This window comes from Amblyomma mixtum, chromosome 9 (genome assembly GCF_055824585.1).
Source record: "Amblyomma mixtum isolate Tamu chromosome 9, ASM5582458v1, whole genome shotgun sequence".
Taxonomy (NCBI): Eukaryota; Metazoa; Arthropoda; class Arachnida; order Ixodida; family Ixodidae; genus Amblyomma; species Amblyomma mixtum.
The window spans coordinates 111,792,062-111,808,908 of NC_143020.1; the positions used below are offsets into that span (position 1 = coordinate 111,792,062).

General features: G+C 50.0%; 3 protein-coding genes across 3 annotated transcripts; 2 read left to right on the forward strand and 1 right to left on the reverse strand.

Annotated features, from left to right (window-relative positions):
• Positions 1 to 2,131: 2,131 nt before the first annotated feature.
• Positions 2,132 to 4,141, reverse strand: LOC149330747 (major heat shock 70 kDa protein Bc-like). The gene has a single exon (XM_089561403.1). It carries the CDS (start codon positions 4,139 to 4,141, stop codon positions 2,294 to 2,296), a length of 1,848 nt encoding a protein of 615 aa, XP_089417529.1. The 3' UTR covers positions 2,132 to 2,293.
• A 265-nt stretch (positions 4,142 to 4,406) lies between these two features.
• On the forward strand, positions 4,407 to 11,798 carry Cdc23 (cell division cycle protein 23). Its single transcript, XM_089561401.1, has 5 exons — positions 4,407 to 5,659; positions 6,385 to 6,717; positions 9,050 to 9,513; positions 10,331 to 10,517; positions 11,371 to 11,798. The coding sequence occupies exons 1-5, from the start codon at positions 5,273 to 5,275 to the stop codon at positions 11,740 to 11,742; spliced, it is 1,743 nt and encodes a 580-aa protein (XP_089417527.1). The 5' UTR covers positions 4,407 to 5,272; the 3' UTR covers positions 11,743 to 11,798.
• A 706-nt stretch (positions 11,799 to 12,504) lies between these two features.
• Positions 12,505 to 16,642, forward strand: LOC149330749 (uncharacterized). The gene is made up of 2 exons (XM_089561404.1): positions 12,505 to 14,572; positions 16,381 to 16,642. Exons 1-2 carry the CDS (start codon positions 14,271 to 14,273, stop codon positions 16,451 to 16,453), a joined length of 375 nt encoding a protein of 124 aa, XP_089417530.1. The 5' UTR covers positions 12,505 to 14,270; the 3' UTR covers positions 16,454 to 16,642.
• The last annotated feature ends 205 nt before the right edge of the window (positions 16,643 to 16,847 follow it).

The window sequence follows — 16,847 nt, forward strand, 5'->3', positions numbered from 1 at the left end:
AACCCGAGTGCGGAGCAATGGGAGGGAGTGCTCTCCAGCGATCGCCGAGTCGACCAAGAAGGTCTGATTCGGCGAGCACAACTGGCAGCAGCTTCCAGCGGAGGCCTGGGGGCAGCCGACTTATGGACGAAGCCATCTGAAAGCCGCAGAAGAAAAGCAAATTATAGCTTAATAAAGTTTTTCACTCACTCACTCACTCACTCAAGTGCGAAGGAACGCTAAGCGGTTGTTTCAGGTAGAGAGAAAAGCGCGCGAAATTTGAACAATGTGGGAGACTATGACCATCAAAATCATTTCATGGTCCCTTTAATGTTCGAAAGTCCTGGTGTCTTGCATCTTGTGTGTGTCGCCTGTAGTTAACTTGCCCGCTATGTATCGCTGTTATCTTTGTAGTCTAAACGAGCTTACACTGTAAACAAATTATCTTGTAAAGAAGTAAAAAAATGGCTGAGGCTTAACTTGGTTAAGCCTGGAGAATGCGAAGCATCATCGTGTCGCGTAATTTGGAGGCGCACAACCACAGCGACGGCGCGAGGTGGGCCCCCGTTTCTCCACTGTCGTGACGTCATCGTGTCACGTGGTGTGACGTCATGTATCACGTGATTTGGAGGCGCACAACCACAGCGACGGCGCGAGGTGGGCCCCCGTTTCTCCACTGCCGTGACGTCATCGTGTCACGTGGTGTGGCATCATCGTGTCACGTGATTTGGAGGCGCACAACCACAGCGACGGCGCGAGGTGGGCCCCCGTTTCTCCACTGTCGTGACGTCATCGTGTCACGTAGTGTGACGTCATGTATCACGTGATTTGGAGGCGCACAACCACAGCGACGGCGCGAGGTGGGCCCCCGTTTCTCCACTGTCGTGACGTCATCGTGTCACGTGGTGTGACGTCATGTATCACGTGATTTGGAGGCGCACAACCACAGCGACGGCGCGAGGTGGGCCCCCGTTTCTCCACTGTCGTGACGTCATCGTGTCACGTGGTGTGACGTCATGTGTCACGTGATTTGGAGGCGCATAACCACGGTGAAGGGCTGAAGTGGTAGCTAAAGTAGTATGCTTCGCATAAAAGGTGTAAACTGCCCCTTTAGGGCCAGGGTATGTTGCTCAAGTCGACTTCATTCGCTAAATATTCTGAATGCTCACTCCTGGCAGCGGAGGCACGTGAAAGCATAGCAGCTTGATACAGTTAGGAAGACTTTAAACGCGGAGTCGCAGACCTTGAGGTTAGCATTTAGAGGGGATTAAAACCTCGTTTATAATCTTGGTAACCATTGGTAGCTGCAACAAATTCGCATGTTTTCAAGAGGGAGTTTTTTTTTCCGTTGCTAACCGTTAGTACTCCGTACTTTTAGTGATGGAAGTCTACCCCAGGGCTTGGGCAGAATACCGTGCCTCTATTATGGAGTGCGCTAGAGGTCCGTGTACTCCCTTTTTACTCCCTCATAGGGTAATACGGGTTTATAGCGTATAGTTACCAACGGCATGCCATAGTCCCTCCATAACGGGGGGGGGGGGGGGGGCTCATGTTCATGGTGGAGCCCGTTGATGTCTTCTGGGCAGCAGAGAATATGGGATAAAATTTGTGTAACCCTCTCAATGCCTATATTTGTGCGCATACACACATAAAGGTAACACAAAAGGTTACATTCCTGACTAAGCCTCAATCTCTGCTTTACGACAGGCAAATTCCGAGCATCAGAAGTCTCACTTCCTCCCCTCGACAATTATGCCACCCGTAAAGGCCAAGACTGATGTTTCTGTGGGCACAGCAGCTTCAAATCGGACGCCTTCCGTGTATGAAAGAAACATATACAGCCCCCTTCCCACATGAATTAGAGGCAGAATGTATGCATAAAACGCCTTATGTCTACTGCCAAGGGTGTTTTCTTGTTTCCGCATCTGGGGCGTGGAGAAACAAAGACCATTCCGCCGCACATGTTTCACTCGCTCAGCCTCGCAAGGACACAAACGGGTAGCATGTGTGGCCAAACCAGTATGACTCATTATTTAATGCCAAAACATTCAAACGGCATCAAGGCAACAGTCCTCAACCGCTGTCCGCGTCCCTGTACTATCACCACAGACAAAGCACCTTGCGACAGAGCAGACCGTGCATTTGTAGACTTTTGAGGAGCATTAGCGTCTCTGAATTTTTCACGCCCCCGCATATCACTTTGCCATTGTCCAGCCAAAAAGGCTGCTCTGAAAGTCCGGGGCAGCCATGGCGGGGTACAAGACAGTACATGTCCTCCGTCGCCGACAACGTTCACAGTGGAGGCCGTTTTGTTTTAACCCATGTGCATCTTGATCATGAGCGGCGAACAGACCTCCTGGACCTCCTTGAGTTTGGCCTGGATGTCGGCCGCGCCCGCGTTCTGATTATCGTCGAGCCAGGCGTTAGCCTCTTTGCACTTGGCGAGCACTTTATCCTTCTCCTCCTGCGATATCTTGTCGCTGACCACCTCCTTGACAGCTTGCTGCACGCTGAACACGTAACTCTGCAACGAGTTCTTAGACGCCACGCGCTCGCGTTGAGCTATGTCCTCGAGCCGGTACATCTCGGCTTCTTTCAGCATTCGATCGATGTCGGCGTCCGACAGGCGCCCCTTCTCGTGCGTGATACAGATGGACTGGGCGTGTCCTGTGCTCTCGTCCCTGGCCGAAACGTTCAGGATGCCGTTGTGGTCGATCTCGAAAGTGACCTCGATCTTCGGCACACCCCTGGGTGCCGGCGGAATGCCCGTGAGCTCGAATCGTCCCAGGTGGTGGTTGTCCTTTGTCATTGTCCGTTCTCCTTCATACACCTGTATCGTCACTCCTGTCTGGTTGTCCGAGTACGTCGTGAACGGCTTCGAAGTCTTGCACGGAACTTTGGTGTTTCGGCCTATGATCTTGGTCATAACTCCGCCGGCTGTCTCTATGCCGAGGGACAGAGGAGCGACGTCCAAAAGCTTGACGTCCTTGATGGTCTCGTCCTTGGTTCCAGCTGTCAGAGCTGCGCTGACTGCCGCTCCGTACGCTATGGCCTCGTCCGGATTGATGTTGTGGCAGGGCTCCTTGTCGTTGAAGAACTCCTTGACGAGCCGTTGGATGCGCGGTATGCGGGTCGAGCCGCCGACCAGAACGACTTCGTCGATTTTCATCTTGTCCGTCTTCGAGTCGTCGAGGGCCCTCTGGATAGGTCCCAGGATGCTCTTGAACAGGTCAATGCAGAGTTCCTCAAAACGAGCCCGCGTGATCTTGGTGTAGTAGTCGTTGCCCTCGAATAAAGCATCAATCTCGATGCTCGTCTCGGCCGTAGAGGAGAGGATGCGTTTGGCCCGCTCGGCCGCGGTTCGAAGACGTCGCACCGCTCGCGCCTTGTCCGAGATGTCTGTGTTGAACTTGCGCTTGATCTCTTCTAGAAAGTAGTCGACCATCCGGCTGTCGAAGTCCTCTCCGCCCAAATGAGTGTCGCCAGCCGTGGCGAGCACGTCGAACGTCTGCGAGTTCTTGATGCACAGGAGCGAGACGTCGAATGTGCCTCCTCCGAGGTCCACTATGAGAACCAGCTTCTCACCAGTGGTGACCTTGTCCAGGCCGTAGGCAAGAGCTGCGGCTGTCGGCTCGTTCAGGATCTTGGGGACCTGCAGACCGGCAATGGTGGCGGCATCCTTCGTCGCCTGGCGCTGCGAATCGTTGAAGTAGGCGGGCACGGTGACGCAGGCGAGCGTGATCTTCTGTCCCAGGTACGCCTCGGCAACCTCGCGCATTTTGGTGAGGATCATAGCGGATATCTCCTCGGGATTGAAGATCTTCTCCTCACCTTTGTACGTGACCTTAATTTTGGGCGCATTGTTTTCGTTGACGATGGCGAACGGGAGGTGCTTCAGGTCCTCCTGGAGTTTGGGGTCGTCGAATGTGCGTCCGATGAGCCGCTTGGAGCCGAACACGGTGTTCTCCGGGTTGAGCGCTACCTGCGCCTTGGCCGGGTCGCCAATGAGGCGCTCGGTCTCGGTAAAGGCGACGTAGCTGGGGGTCGTCCGGTTTCCCTGGTCATTGGCGATGATCTCCACCTTACCGTGCTGGAAGATGCCGACGCACGAGTAGGTGGTGCCCAGGTCGATGCCGATGGCCGGCTCGGACGCGGTAGCCATGGTGGCGTCGCGCCGGCTGCCCGAAGGTCCGCTGCGTCAGCGGGGCGCGCCCAGACCGGGGCGGCGGACGGCACACCGGGAGTTGCGCAGCGGCTGGTGGTAAAAGCTCGCGAACGCCCAGGCCCCGAAACGCGCTGCCCGACGGCGCGTGCAGGGTAAGCCACTTCGTCATTGTTCAAATCTCGAGAGAAATCGGCTGCGCGCTAAAAAATGGCCAGCGTCTCTTCATTTGGCTTTGGCGACAGACGCGATCGGTCACAAGGTGAGATCTACGAGAGAGATCGGTCACAAGGTGAAGAATTTAGTACACGTAGATCTCCGCTGAAATGTGCAAAAGAAGTCAAATTCGAACATGACCGAATCAGAAAAACGAAAAGAAAAAATAGCAGAGGTTTAGCGCCATGGAGGCGCCCGCCAGAGCTCCCTTGAAACTCCTCCAGGTATCAAAGCCTCCAAAGCTCAATACTTGTTTCCTTGTCTCCAAACGAAGCCTTGTAGCTTATGCAGGCCATCGAAAACGTATAGTTTACGTTTGAAAATGCGCGTGAGCGTATCGCTGTGGCAGCTCTTGCCCCAGCTTCACGCTCTTGGGCTGCTGTTCCCCGAGCGTTTTAGTGGCACATACTCAGACTGGAGGATCGGCCAAGAATCGGGAAGCCTTGGAAGACTATACCAGCAAGACAAAACTTTGACAAGAGAAAATAAAAATCAGACAACACGCGCGGTTGGGAACTACCAGGTGTGCCTATTTCAAGGGTGTGGATTGGATTCAGTAAAGATAAAAACAGTAATTATGGTAAGTTTACGCAGTTTAGGTCTGGAAGTTGACGCAATTCCGAAGTGATTCTTAAAAACTGGCGCGCAATCTACAAAACTGGAAGTCACCGCCTGGTTAGCCTGATCATGGCCAATCTTCCTTGGGGTATGCGCCATTTGTATGAGGCCAACAACAATAACAACAACAACAACCGTCTCGATCAATATACTTTTTGAAGAATATTTAAAAACGTTGGCTGACGTTGATTTCGACTGCGGCACAAAACATCGCTACTAACGGCAGCGCCACGACAGCTTCCTCGCGCTTTCGGATTTCCGCACTCTGCACCGTCTCGTTTACTGCGACTCCACAAAATGGCGGACAGTTTGAGTTTAGATTTTCCGAACATCAAGCGCGATCTGCTGCGGTCTCGACGTGAATGTTCGCTGCGTGGGCTGCGCCAGAGTGCGAAATGGGCTTCCGAACTAGCGTACGCACTTCGCGACGTCGAGGCCAGCCCCCCTACCGACCCAGCCGGCGCCAGCGATGGCTTGGACGACACCTACTACCTGGCAAAGAGCTACCTGGACCTCCAGGAGTACGACCGTGTGGCTTACTTCACCAGGGGCTCCGCGGGCGCCGCGCAGTTCCTGCACTACTACGCTCGGTACCTGTCTGACGAGAAGAAGCGGCTCGACGACACCGTGGAGCCCATCACGGCCACGGACCGCGCCGCTAGCCAGGAAATGAAGGACTTGCAGGTTTGTGCGGGGAGTCTTTTCTTGTTTGACGTGCAGTGGTCGCACGAAATTCAAACGTAGCACCTACAGCGTGAGTCCTACTTTTTATGCGGTGTGTAAAAAAATCAGCTTCGCCTGTATTATGTGTGCATAGCGCGTGACATAGACTAATGCCGGCTACTATGGCCTAGTATGGTTAGTAGCAGTTGCACATTGAAGTTCGCGAGGTGTTTACTGTCCATCTAAAGTGTTTACTGTAGTCGCGCCGGTGGAACGAACACCCTACATAGCTTTTTCATCTGATCATCATCTGACATGCTATTTCCTTTGTTCACTTGCAAATTAAGGGAGAGCTGTTGTATCGGTTTAGTGGTCATTGTAGACCTGAAACCACTGTGTGGTGACCTGTAACGTATGAACTTGTAGTGCAGTGCAATTTTGGATTAAATATTATAGTGGCTAACCAAAAAGTTGGCGATGTTGTGTTCAGTGGTGCCTAAACAACACTGGTTATCATCATACTGTTGATGGTGACTGGAGCCCAAGTCCGAGTTGAAAAGAACTGGGAGGAACCAACGAGAAAAAACTCCCCAGCCCAAGACTTGTACAAGGCTCTTCTTTTAGAGAGCTTATATTGCTTGAATTTGTGCGTGGTTATTTGGAGTGTGAAATCAACGGCCTTTTAGTGAGCTTAGAAAATTTGTAGTGCGATCTTGGTTCTGAAGTCTCATGTTTTACATCCTCAGGTTGAGCTGAAGGCTCTCCGTTCCAAGCTCGACGGGTTCTGTCTCTACATCTACGGCGTAGTTCTCAAGCGGCTCCAGCTGAAACAGCTGGCCATCGATGTCTTTGTTGAAGCCGTACAAGCTGAGCCCTTGCACTGGGGTGCCTGGCTAGAGCTGTCGTCGCTGATCACCGACTGTGACCACCTGCAGAGCCTCAACCTGCCTGACCACTGGATGAAGCAGTTCTTCCTTGGGCACACATACCTCGAGCTACAGCTGAATGACGAAGTGCTGGAGACATACAGTAGGCTACAGAAGGGTCCATTCATAGAGAGCACATATCTCATGGCACAGGTCAGTATTTCGCAGCCTTTCATCCAAGGCGGGGGTCCTAGACCGCTTTCAGGAAGAGAAGCCTACAAGCCTATTCAGGCTATGCCTGACTGCATGAAATGCATGAAATGCCTGACTGCATGAAATGTAGGGTATTCCTTTATGCTGTAGGGTACCTTCTCACTGAGCTACTCTTAATGGAGCTCCTATAGAGGCCATGTATTTTGCGAGGCTGCTATCATCTATCCTTATAAATACACAGGTGATCTTTTATTATCCTGATAAGTTTAGACCTGCATTGATAAGGTAGGCTTCCACCAAATGCTGTGTTTAAACAGCTCTTTATGCATGAGGTACTTTGGCCTATTTCAATACTTTTGTGTATCCGCACATGTGCTATCGGGGACAAAAGTTTGTGGGGCGCGAATTCTTGGAAAAACGTTTATTGTAGCTCCACCTCGCTATCCAGTTGCCTGATATTGTATCAAGGTATTAAAGGCCTAAATACTCCTTCCTCTGGTGACAGTATCTGAGATCTCTGTATGCTGTACCGTATTGTGCGTTTTTATCGTAAAGACTTTCAAAAATTTTCCCACCTCAACCGCTCGATCGTTTGCGGTGAAACTGCACACAGAGCTTGCGCAATATGGTAACTTTTGTATCGTAGCAAGTTTTACAACGGTACTTACTTAGTTGAGCCGTGCATGATGCGAAATCGTAGTTGTCTGCGCAGAGATCGTCGAACCAAAACCTGCAGACGCCGTTTTTTCGCTGAAAGGCGGCAGTGGCGCCACCTGTTTTCAGCAGTGAAAAGCGTCACGACAAGGTGCCGCGGCGATTTTGCAAATAATATCATCTGAAAGATAAAGCCTCGTTAAATCAGTTGTTCTAATATTTCTTTTCGCTCAGTTAGCCGAAAAAACGGCATATTCAAAGGGCACGCGTACTGTATACACGCGCTTCATGCAACGCTCACCTCGGCTACCTCGGCGCCTTGTCGTAACGCTTTTCACTGCTGAAAACAGATGGCGCCACTGTCGCCTTTCAGCGAAAAAACGGCGTCTGCGGGTTTCGGTTCGACGATCCCTAGGCAGACAACTACGATTTCGCATCATGCACGGCTCAACTACGTAAGTACCGTTGTAAAACTTGCTACGATACAAAAGTTACCATATTGCGCAAGCTCTGTGCGCAGTTTCACCGCAAACGAGCGAGCAGGTGAGGCGTGAAAATTTTTGAAAGTCTTTACGATAAAAACGCACAATACGGTGAAGATGGACGCTTGCACATAATCAATGCATTTGGTATTTTGACTGCCATAGTATTAATTGCTACTAACATATTTCCTCACGTAATGAATGCATCTCCCAAATTTGTGGACGTGTTGTGGAAAAAAGGTGTGTTCATTGTGCATGGAAATGTGATAGTCCGGTTTTCTTGTAATTAAGATATTTTTCTTTACGAGAACTAATGACTCTGAGAAACCATACACATGAAGGAATGGCACTGACTTCTAACTGTATCTCTGTGCAGAACGCCACAGACCCATTATGTGAGCACATTACAATGCGTGCTACCTGATGCGTTCAGTCTGTTGAAAATAAAGACAAAGCACCTTTTTGGCCTGAGCTAGTGGCTTGTGCAGGTGCTCGCAGCAGTTGCTTTCCATAAGTGGCATGGACCAGACGTTTTAGTGCATTCTTCTGATTCTTCCATATCTGTTGCTGATGCTGTCGCCGATGGTCAATGCATGCCCTCATCATGAAGGCTGTGGCCTTCCTCAAAGCCCTCCTGGAGCTTCGAGGGACCTGTAATGCAACTTGTGCATTACAAATTGCAATGCCATACTGATGTTGACAATGATGATGCTGATGAGGAAAGGAAGGACATGGAACTGTCTTGTTTCTCATGGGCACCTCAGTCACACCTTATGTGCAGCGGATGAAAAGAAGAGAAGGCAAAGATGAAATGCATTCGCTGTGCAAGGTCCAACTTGACATGTGCTTGGTTTCACGGTATTGCTATGTGTGCTACACCTGCAAACTGCAGATGTCCCTTTTGTAGGAGAAGGACTGCTTGTGTCTTACTTGAGTTGACCATAGCTCGTAGGAGGGAATAACTTGATGAAAGCAGCCTCTTAATTGGCTCCACTGCATACTCTTTCTTGCATGTGAGTCAAAATTATTCTAGAATATTTTTTTTTTAATTGTGAAAGCAGTGGAATATGCTGGCAAGTAATCAGTCAGTTTGGTGGATGTCAGAGTGACATTCATGTATATTCTTTGTTTAAAGTAGCAGTGCAGACAACTAGGATGCATTAGACGTTGACAAAGCCATTTACTCAACAACACAGGTAGCCATCGCATACCACAACATGCGCGTTGTCGACAAGGCCATCGAAGGGTTCCAGAAGCTCCGCAAGGCTGATCCGTTCCGGCTGGACCACATGGACATCTACTCCAACCTGCTCTACGTCAAGGAGCTGCGCGTTGAGCTGAGCCATCTGGCACACGCCGTCTGTGCCATCGACAAGTACCGCCCCGAGACGTGCTGTGTCGTTGGAAACTTCTACTCCCTCCGGTCCCAGCACGAGAAGGCTGTCGTGTACTTTGGCCGCGCCCTGCGTCTGAATCCCAACTACTTCGCAGCGTGGACGCTGATGGGCCACGAGTACATGGAGATGAAGAACACCAATGCCGCCATCCAGTCATACCGACAAGCCATCGAGGTCAATCGGCGGGACTATAGGGCCTGGTATGGCCTCGGACAGACGTATGAGATTCTCAAGATGCCCAACTACTGCCTCTACTACTACAGGTCTGTTTTAGTTTCTGGAGGCTTTTTCCACTTATGCTTAAGAAGTATAGACACCAATTTTCGCTTATCTGTTTTCTTCTTTCAAACAAAGCATTAGATATCAGTATGCATGGTTCACTCTATGGTATTCTCCTGTGACCATTAAATAGTTGATAATTGAATTTCTTATCGCATGCTGTTTTGGTTTCCTCAACCAAATAATGGCCGTGACGTGTGAGAAGTGTTTAGGTCATGTGATGCATGAAAAAAACTAAACTGCAATATAATGGCTGACACTTTGTTTTTGTTATTCCAACTATTGAAGGAAGCTAGGTTGAGCATTGTAGTGAATTAAATATATGTATCAATGTTACAGTCAGTGCGTGTGCACTGGTGGCATGCAGATCTAATATACCTCTTAAGGTGCAAAAACTTCTGCATGAGTGCATTTACCATTGGTTTTTGGGTGACACGCATTTCGGACGATACAAATATTTTTCGCGGTCCCATGATATTCATACCGTCGAGATTGTACTGTATCGCCGGTCCACTGCTGAAACTGCATGGGAGGAGTAATTCAGTTGTAGATTGTTTGCTGCGTGCAGGACAATTCCACTTAGTAGCCCAAGTTTACTAAAATGTTTTGCATCATTCCGTACAAAGGACACACAACAAATTTGCTGTCCCCATAGCTTTCTTGAAGAAAGGGGCGTAGTGGAATCACGTGCATAAATTAAAAAAGAAAGAGAAATAAAAAATAAAAAAGGTGGTTCCTGTGATGCACTATAGGGGTGAATGGAGGTGTCCATAAGCATAACTTATGTTCTGGTCTCCATAGGCAGGCGCAGGAGCTACGGCCCAACGACTCACGGATGATGGTGGCCCTCGGCGAAGCGTACGAGAAGCTGGAAAAGCACCAGGAGGCCAAGAAATGCTACTGGCACGCACACGCACTCGGCGACTTTGAAGGGCTGGCCCTGTTCAAGCTGGCCAGGGTGTATGAGCGACTCAATGAAAACCGTCAGGTGCGTGACAGCCACCTCGCTTCTCTTGCTTGCGTGCATCCAATCTGTAAAAAGCACAACACCAGAGCTTGACAGGAAGTGATGCAGGAGGGGAAGTCCTCATTTTAGTGCACTGCTCAACACAGTTGCAACCAAAAAAGCTTGACCTTGAGGGTGACCTTGCTCAACACGTTTCCAGCTTGACCTTGAAGGTGACCTTGGCCAGTCTGGAGAAATGTACTGCCGTAACTGTGTTTCCGCGGCAGTGCAAAGAGATCAGCTTCGCTGGCCACTGAACGAGATCACTGTGCTTATCAAGGCAGCCAATCGCGCCTTGTGTCAAACTAAACACAAAGCAAAGCCATGAGCCAGCCAGTCTAAACACATGCTTTTGCATGTCTACTCTTTTTAACACCATTAAAGCCTTACAACTTCTTTTTTTTCTTGCTAGCCCCATTTTGTTTCTCCTGAAGATGATTGATGATGACGCCATAGAAATGTCGCCCTACAATTCATTCCTGTTTTCTGTAGTGCGAAAAGCTCTACTCTTTCCTTGAGCCTGAAGGTCATCTGGCTCTTAGGTTTGACCTCTAACGGGAGGCGTGCCGCATGCGCAAAATCGCGTGTGGCAGGTGCCTCGATCTTCATCTTAGTCACCACAGCTGTGCGCTTGGCAGTCACGTCCGCCGCTGTGCTGACCGCCTCTTTGGACGCTCGTTCTTGCACTTGTGGACCATGATGCCTTGCGTGATTTGCTCTCGCTGAAGGCTTGAAACAATAAAGATTAACCAAAGCATGCTTAACAGAGCTTTTGCTCTGTATATCCTGGCTCAGTTGAGTTGAGCCACAACCTCTTTTTGGATGTTCGTGGCAGGCGTCGCTGGCCTTTGGAGACTACGTGCGGCAGTGTGGCAGTCAGGGATACCGGGTGGACCGCGAGGACCTGGCACAGGCATGCCGCTTCCTGGCCCGCTTCTACCTGGCCGAGAAGGACCTTGACGCGGCATACGAGTACGCGCAAAGGTGCACAGAGTTCCCTGAGACCAAGGAGGAGGCCCGGGGCCTACTCAAGCAGGTGGCCGACGCCCGGGCGCTGCTGGAGCAAGAAGAAGAGGATGCCAGGGGTGCGGGGGATATGCAGGTTGAGGACGAAGATGACGAGGACTCACTGCTGGCCGGACGGGACTCGTTCATCGGCGAAATCTCCGAAGTGGGTGCGGGGAACTTCAGGACTCCCAACAAGTGACCACTGCGCGCGTGTGTACAATAAACTGTTCCTGCATTTTTGCAGCGTGTGCCGTGCGAGGTGTGCTGTGCGGAGCATTTGCGGGAAGCGACGTCATCACCTCGTGACCAGCGGCGGAAAAACCGATGTCGCCAGACACGCTGTGTCGTCACTCGTTGCATTTAGCAATAAGAACAATCGTCGTACACAGCAGCAGTTCAGGCTCTAAGCAACCATTTTTTTTTTACCTTTAGCGTGGTGCAACTCATGGACAGAGGCCTTCCAGCTAATGATGTCAACCTATCGGAATGTTTTAGCAAAGCAGCGCAATCCGCTTTGGCGGAAGGGAAGAAACCATCTGCATATGTGCGCTTCCAAAGAGCCGCGAAGTGCACATGTGCCTTGCATGCAGTTTCAGGAGTGGTGTGGATGCACCGCAGCCACTGTGTAGGTGCAGTTAGGGCCCAGTGTAGGCGGATCATGCTTTGCTAAAACACTGCATTGTCGTGAGGTTGCAGTCAACCGCCTTGCACCTCCTCCTCACAGCATTAACATCGCAGATGCGAAGCAATTGACAGCAACATCTTGACCACGGGTCAACGCCACTGATTAAAGGGCCTCCTCCCTTTGAGGAACATTTGCCGCTTGGTTCTTGAATTGTGTCCGGCTATATACTATATACATGCCATGTTAATGGACACTGCAATGTCTGCAAGCCCCAATGTGCTGGATCGCTGGGCAAACTGCGCAAAGATGATGGAGGACTACAGGGACGAACAAGGCGCTGCCCAAAGGTCCGGCACCATTAACGCTACTGCGACTTGGGCGCCGTGCGCGCTGCGCGCCGCGCCACGGCGCGCAGAAAAAGCGGTACACAACTCCAAGCGCATGGCGCGAGTACTCGCCCGGTCGCGCGCTGCAGGTAATGCTTGGAAGACCCGCTTCGGAAGACACGCAAGCAGAACGCCCACTGATTGGTCGATGCTGGCGCGCTTGAAATTGCACGCGTGCTGCCGCGAGTAGCGCGCGCTTCGATGTCTGGTCAGATCCAAGCGTCGTGGACGCGCTCGGCGGCGGCCGACGTGTCGCGCATGCGCATACTTCCTCTGGCCGGCGCGTAGGCGCCCAAGCGCGCAGAATGCGCGCCGCGAAAGGCCCATGGAGTTGGCCTTTACAATCGAGTTTTGCTGGCACGTATTCATCGTGGGTAGTTAGACTTGGAGAGGGTTGAAAGGGGGTTAAAAAAAAGTAATGGATGATCAATGTAATTAATATAGAGAGTGCGTCACGCTGCGTGATCCAGTCCATTAAAGTTCTCATGCCGCCAACGCCAGGCTCTTCGAGCTAAAGAAAAAGATCAAAATCGCACTCGTATATATGTGTAAAAAAAAAACGAATTATCAAAGAGTGGTTTTGAAAGGAAGCTGAAATAACTGAGGAGGAATTAAGCGGGAACGGTCTTGTGTTTTGGAATAATATCGCGACGGAAATCTCGAAGCAAGATTCAAATTAGAAATTTCACCCTTACGCACTGTTGTGCGACCTTGAAGCTGACGACGTCGAAGTGCAAGGTTTTTGGCAAGCGCAATCAACATCGCGTTAGCGCCGACGGCTTATTTGGGCGCGCGACTAAATTCCGCATTCTGCTCCCATCGCGGTGTTCGGTGCCAGAGCGGCGGCGGTTACGAGCGGTTGGCACATGCGTCTTCAAGGAGCGCCGGCCCTTCCATGACCCTCTCCTCGAAAGACGGGCCAGCCTGCGGCGTCATACGGAGGCCTACCACGTGACGGCCAGCCTGCGCGTAGTACCGGAGATAGCTTCACCATGATTTTCTCCAGTACCTGCAATGTAAGTCGTGCGCTGTGCTCGTATATCAAGGCATAGTGTTTGCTTGCTTTCTTACCACAACAGCGAGACAAGGAATGGATATATGCGATTTTTTCAATTCTTTTTGGCAATTCAAATTTCGCGTCCGATGACATTTTTACAATACAGGACATTCAGTACCTGGCAGTAGTGAATTTGTCACTAAATTATAGAGCGCATGTTTTTAAGTCCTAGGCTCTTACAAGTAAAAAAAAAAAATATAAACGATGGATGTTTGCTTAACGTTGAAGTTGTGTACACTGTGGTATCATCCCAGGCGAAAAAAATCCAATGGGTCCATTTGGGGTTTCCAGTTGGAATGTCTAGTTGGCTCCAATTGTGTATAGTTCCAGTTGGGACGTTCCAATTGGACGTACCGCTAGGTTCCAAATACATATTTCAATGGCATTCAATTGAAAACCCCATTGGACCCAATGGCATTTTTTTTTTGCCTGGGTTGAGAATCATGCAAAATAAAGGTCATGAGGGCAACCATTTGTGCTGATCCTATGTATATTGTGTGGGTTAAGCTAAAGGGAGGGCCCGTTACTTTTGCTCGAAGCTGTACATGTCTCTGCTTGCATACCACTTGTAGCCAAAGTTCCCAAACCAACGAGGCCACAACAAGCGCCTTGGCAACCTTTTCAATAGATGTCATCTATAGGTTCAGAGCCGTCATCATATGCATCTGCCGCAGCTCTCTACCCCAGCTGCCATCGTTATTCTTGCGCCCCTGTCATGGCCGTTCGTGCTGTTCTTTTCGTGTCGGCTGGCCACGTGGATGTACCGGCTGTACCTGGCCGCTCTGGCCTTCATGGTGGTGGCGGCCACATGCTTTCCTAGCCGCGATGTCGTGGTTGATGTGTGCCGCTACTCTGTGCCGCCAGACTTCGACACGGACCTCTTGGAGCAGGACGGAAGGGGCGCCGCGCTCTTCAAGTCGTCCGAACACGTGTCCGTGGCAGATGCCAAACATGCCAAGATGTAATAAGCCCACCTGTCTTCGCACTGGTGCAGTTCGTGCACTCATCGCTATAGCTTCGAAGTTCTGTACTGAGCGGCACCTCAGCTGTGACCAGAAAATTAAACGAAAGAATGTTTTAGCTCATGTTACTCACAGTAGAGGTACCGATCAGGCAGGAGGAACAAGCCATGGCTATCAACTAGCATTTCTGAGCTAATATGTGTTATAAGTCCTGTGAAACAGATGCGCACTGTAAATGCGGAAGAAAGAACCCCCTATCACGAGAAGGGGTGGGGCCTAAAGCCTTGCTTTAGGCCTCTGTACACTGTGGATTACCAGAGATTAAAAGACAAGGCGGAAGAAGAAAGAACCACACGAGAGAGACGGTAGGCATTAGCTCGTTCCTTGTGCAGGAAATCGACAGTATCAAGGGAGGGGCTCTAACTTGTATACGGAAGGGGAACTACACTGGTTTGAATACGCTGCGACAGAGTTGTATGAGGGCTCTTTTTGCATCTTTGCTTGCAACATTTGTGAAAGCTGGGATATTTCCTTTTCTCCAAGATCACGTCCCTTCATGATATGACGCCAATTTTTAGTGAACCTCCTGAAATTGCACTCAGAGCACTCGCATATGTCATCTCACTGGTTATATAAAAAGCTGGAGGGGACACTTAAGCTCAGTCTTATGGGTATCATTAATACATCCATAGCGATGTGATAGCATTAATACATCCAGTATATACGGAATTGGTCATTCTATACATTCATAGATCATTGGGAGTCCTCATGCCACTCCTGGAGAGATGCACCACTGTCCTGCGATGGCAGATGAAGCGACCGGTGGAGCTTATGAGGCCCGGGTTGCTCTTCCCGACAACCTCTTGCGACCAATCATTCAATAAAGTGCCACCTTTCACGATGGGCTGGTAGCTTACAATCAGTCTGGTGGGCAGGTAATGATGACATTACAATGTCACGTGACCTAGGCGGCCCACCTGCCCCCCATGTTTCTTGTCTGAGAATTTTTCGCTATTTTTTCGCTCATGGCTAACGACACAGACGATGGCATTTCCGTGACACAGGGCACTTGACGCTGTCAGGACAAATTTATTTTTTGCTCAGTTTACAAGAATGGGACAGAACGTCCACCAGTAACCGCATAATAATGCGATAGCCTAGACTTTACATCATGTGATTTTGCATCAGTTCGTCACAAAAGTTGCTGATTTGTTGAGAGTGCGGGTGAGGTCACAAGGACCTTAGACGTCATAACCTACCCACTAAGGCAAGTGGAAATTAAATTAATTAAATTAAATGGCAATCTGCCCACTGTGGCACTTCACGTCATACAATTTTGCGTCCTGCATCAGGCATAAAAGTAGCGGATTGGTCACGAGAGCAATGACATCACAGGGACATGTGACCACACCGCTGGCCTCGCATAGGGTGAGACAGGCAGGTTGGAACCGGTTGGGAGAAGGTGTCAATGATTGGCTGAGAGGGTGATGACGTCACAAGCAAGTTTGAACTGGTTGTGCTGAAGGTGTTGATGGCATCTGGGTCCACTGACATCGATGAAGAACACATGAAGAGGAACTGGAGGAAGATATATTGAGTGCATAATTTTGTGTGACCCAATAAAGATATGATGACAGCGACCACATTGTGCATGTAGCGAAAGAAATGAGACACAGAAACATGTAGCAGTGAAGTCCCCATAATTTTTTTGGCTGGTTTACTTTCAGACAACTGGGTTGAGCAGAAATTTACCGACTACATCCCTGCTTCTTTTTCGTGACACCTGAGATCGCCTTTCCTTTTCCAGCGACTCCAACGGAAATTCCGAGGTGCATGGCTGCTGCAGTCCACTTCCACTCCGCACCCCATCTTTCGAGTAACAACGTGCCCGAAATAGAGACCGCCTCCAGGGCACGAGCATAACAAGAAAATTGATTCTAACAGCCTGAGCTTGGCTTTGACAAGAAAGCGCGCATCACCATGTGCTCACGGAAAATTGACGCTTATTAGTTTTTTGCACGGAACAGCTTTTCCGTATTTGTGCCATGTAAACAAAATAAAATGAAGGCCTGAAATGAGATCATGTCAGAGGATACGGGGTACAAAGAAGTTTAAAACATTTGTGTTCTGAATGAAATCGAAATGTTTACTAAAGGCACATGGGCAGGTCCGAGAACCTTGGTGTCATCAACTGACTCTAGAAGATTATACAAGTAGTTTAGAAGAGGCAGGCGGAAAGGATAGGTGGCCCAGTGCAGTGCGCATTTGTGGAAA

What these genes read in the sequence shown, in the direction of transcription:
- LOC149330747 (XM_089561403.1), bottom strand. Translation starts at nt 4,141, where the DNA reads ATGGCTACCGCGTCCGAGCCGGCCATCGGCATCGACCTGGGCACCACC.
- Cdc23 (XM_089561401.1), top strand. Translation starts at nt 5,273, where the DNA reads ATGGCGGACAGTTTGAGTTTAGATTTTCCGAACATCAAGCGCGATCTG. An exon ending in AGGAAATGAAGGACTTGCAG is followed by an intron (nt 5,660 to 6,384) that starts GTTTGTGCGGGG and finishes TTACATCCTCAG; the next exon opens with GTTGAGCTGAAGGCTCTCCG. An exon ending in GCACATATCTCATGGCACAG is followed by an intron (nt 6,718 to 9,049) that starts GTCAGTATTTCG and finishes TCAACAACACAG; the next exon opens with GTAGCCATCGCATACCACAA.
- LOC149330749 (XM_089561404.1), top strand. Translation starts at nt 14,271, where the DNA reads ATGCATCTGCCGCAGCTCTCTACCCCAGCTGCCATCGTTATTCTTGCG. An exon ending in GATGCCAAACATGCCAAGAT is followed by an intron (nt 14,573 to 16,380) that starts GTAATAAGCCCA and finishes TTCCTTTTCCAG; the next exon opens with CGACTCCAACGGAAATTCCG.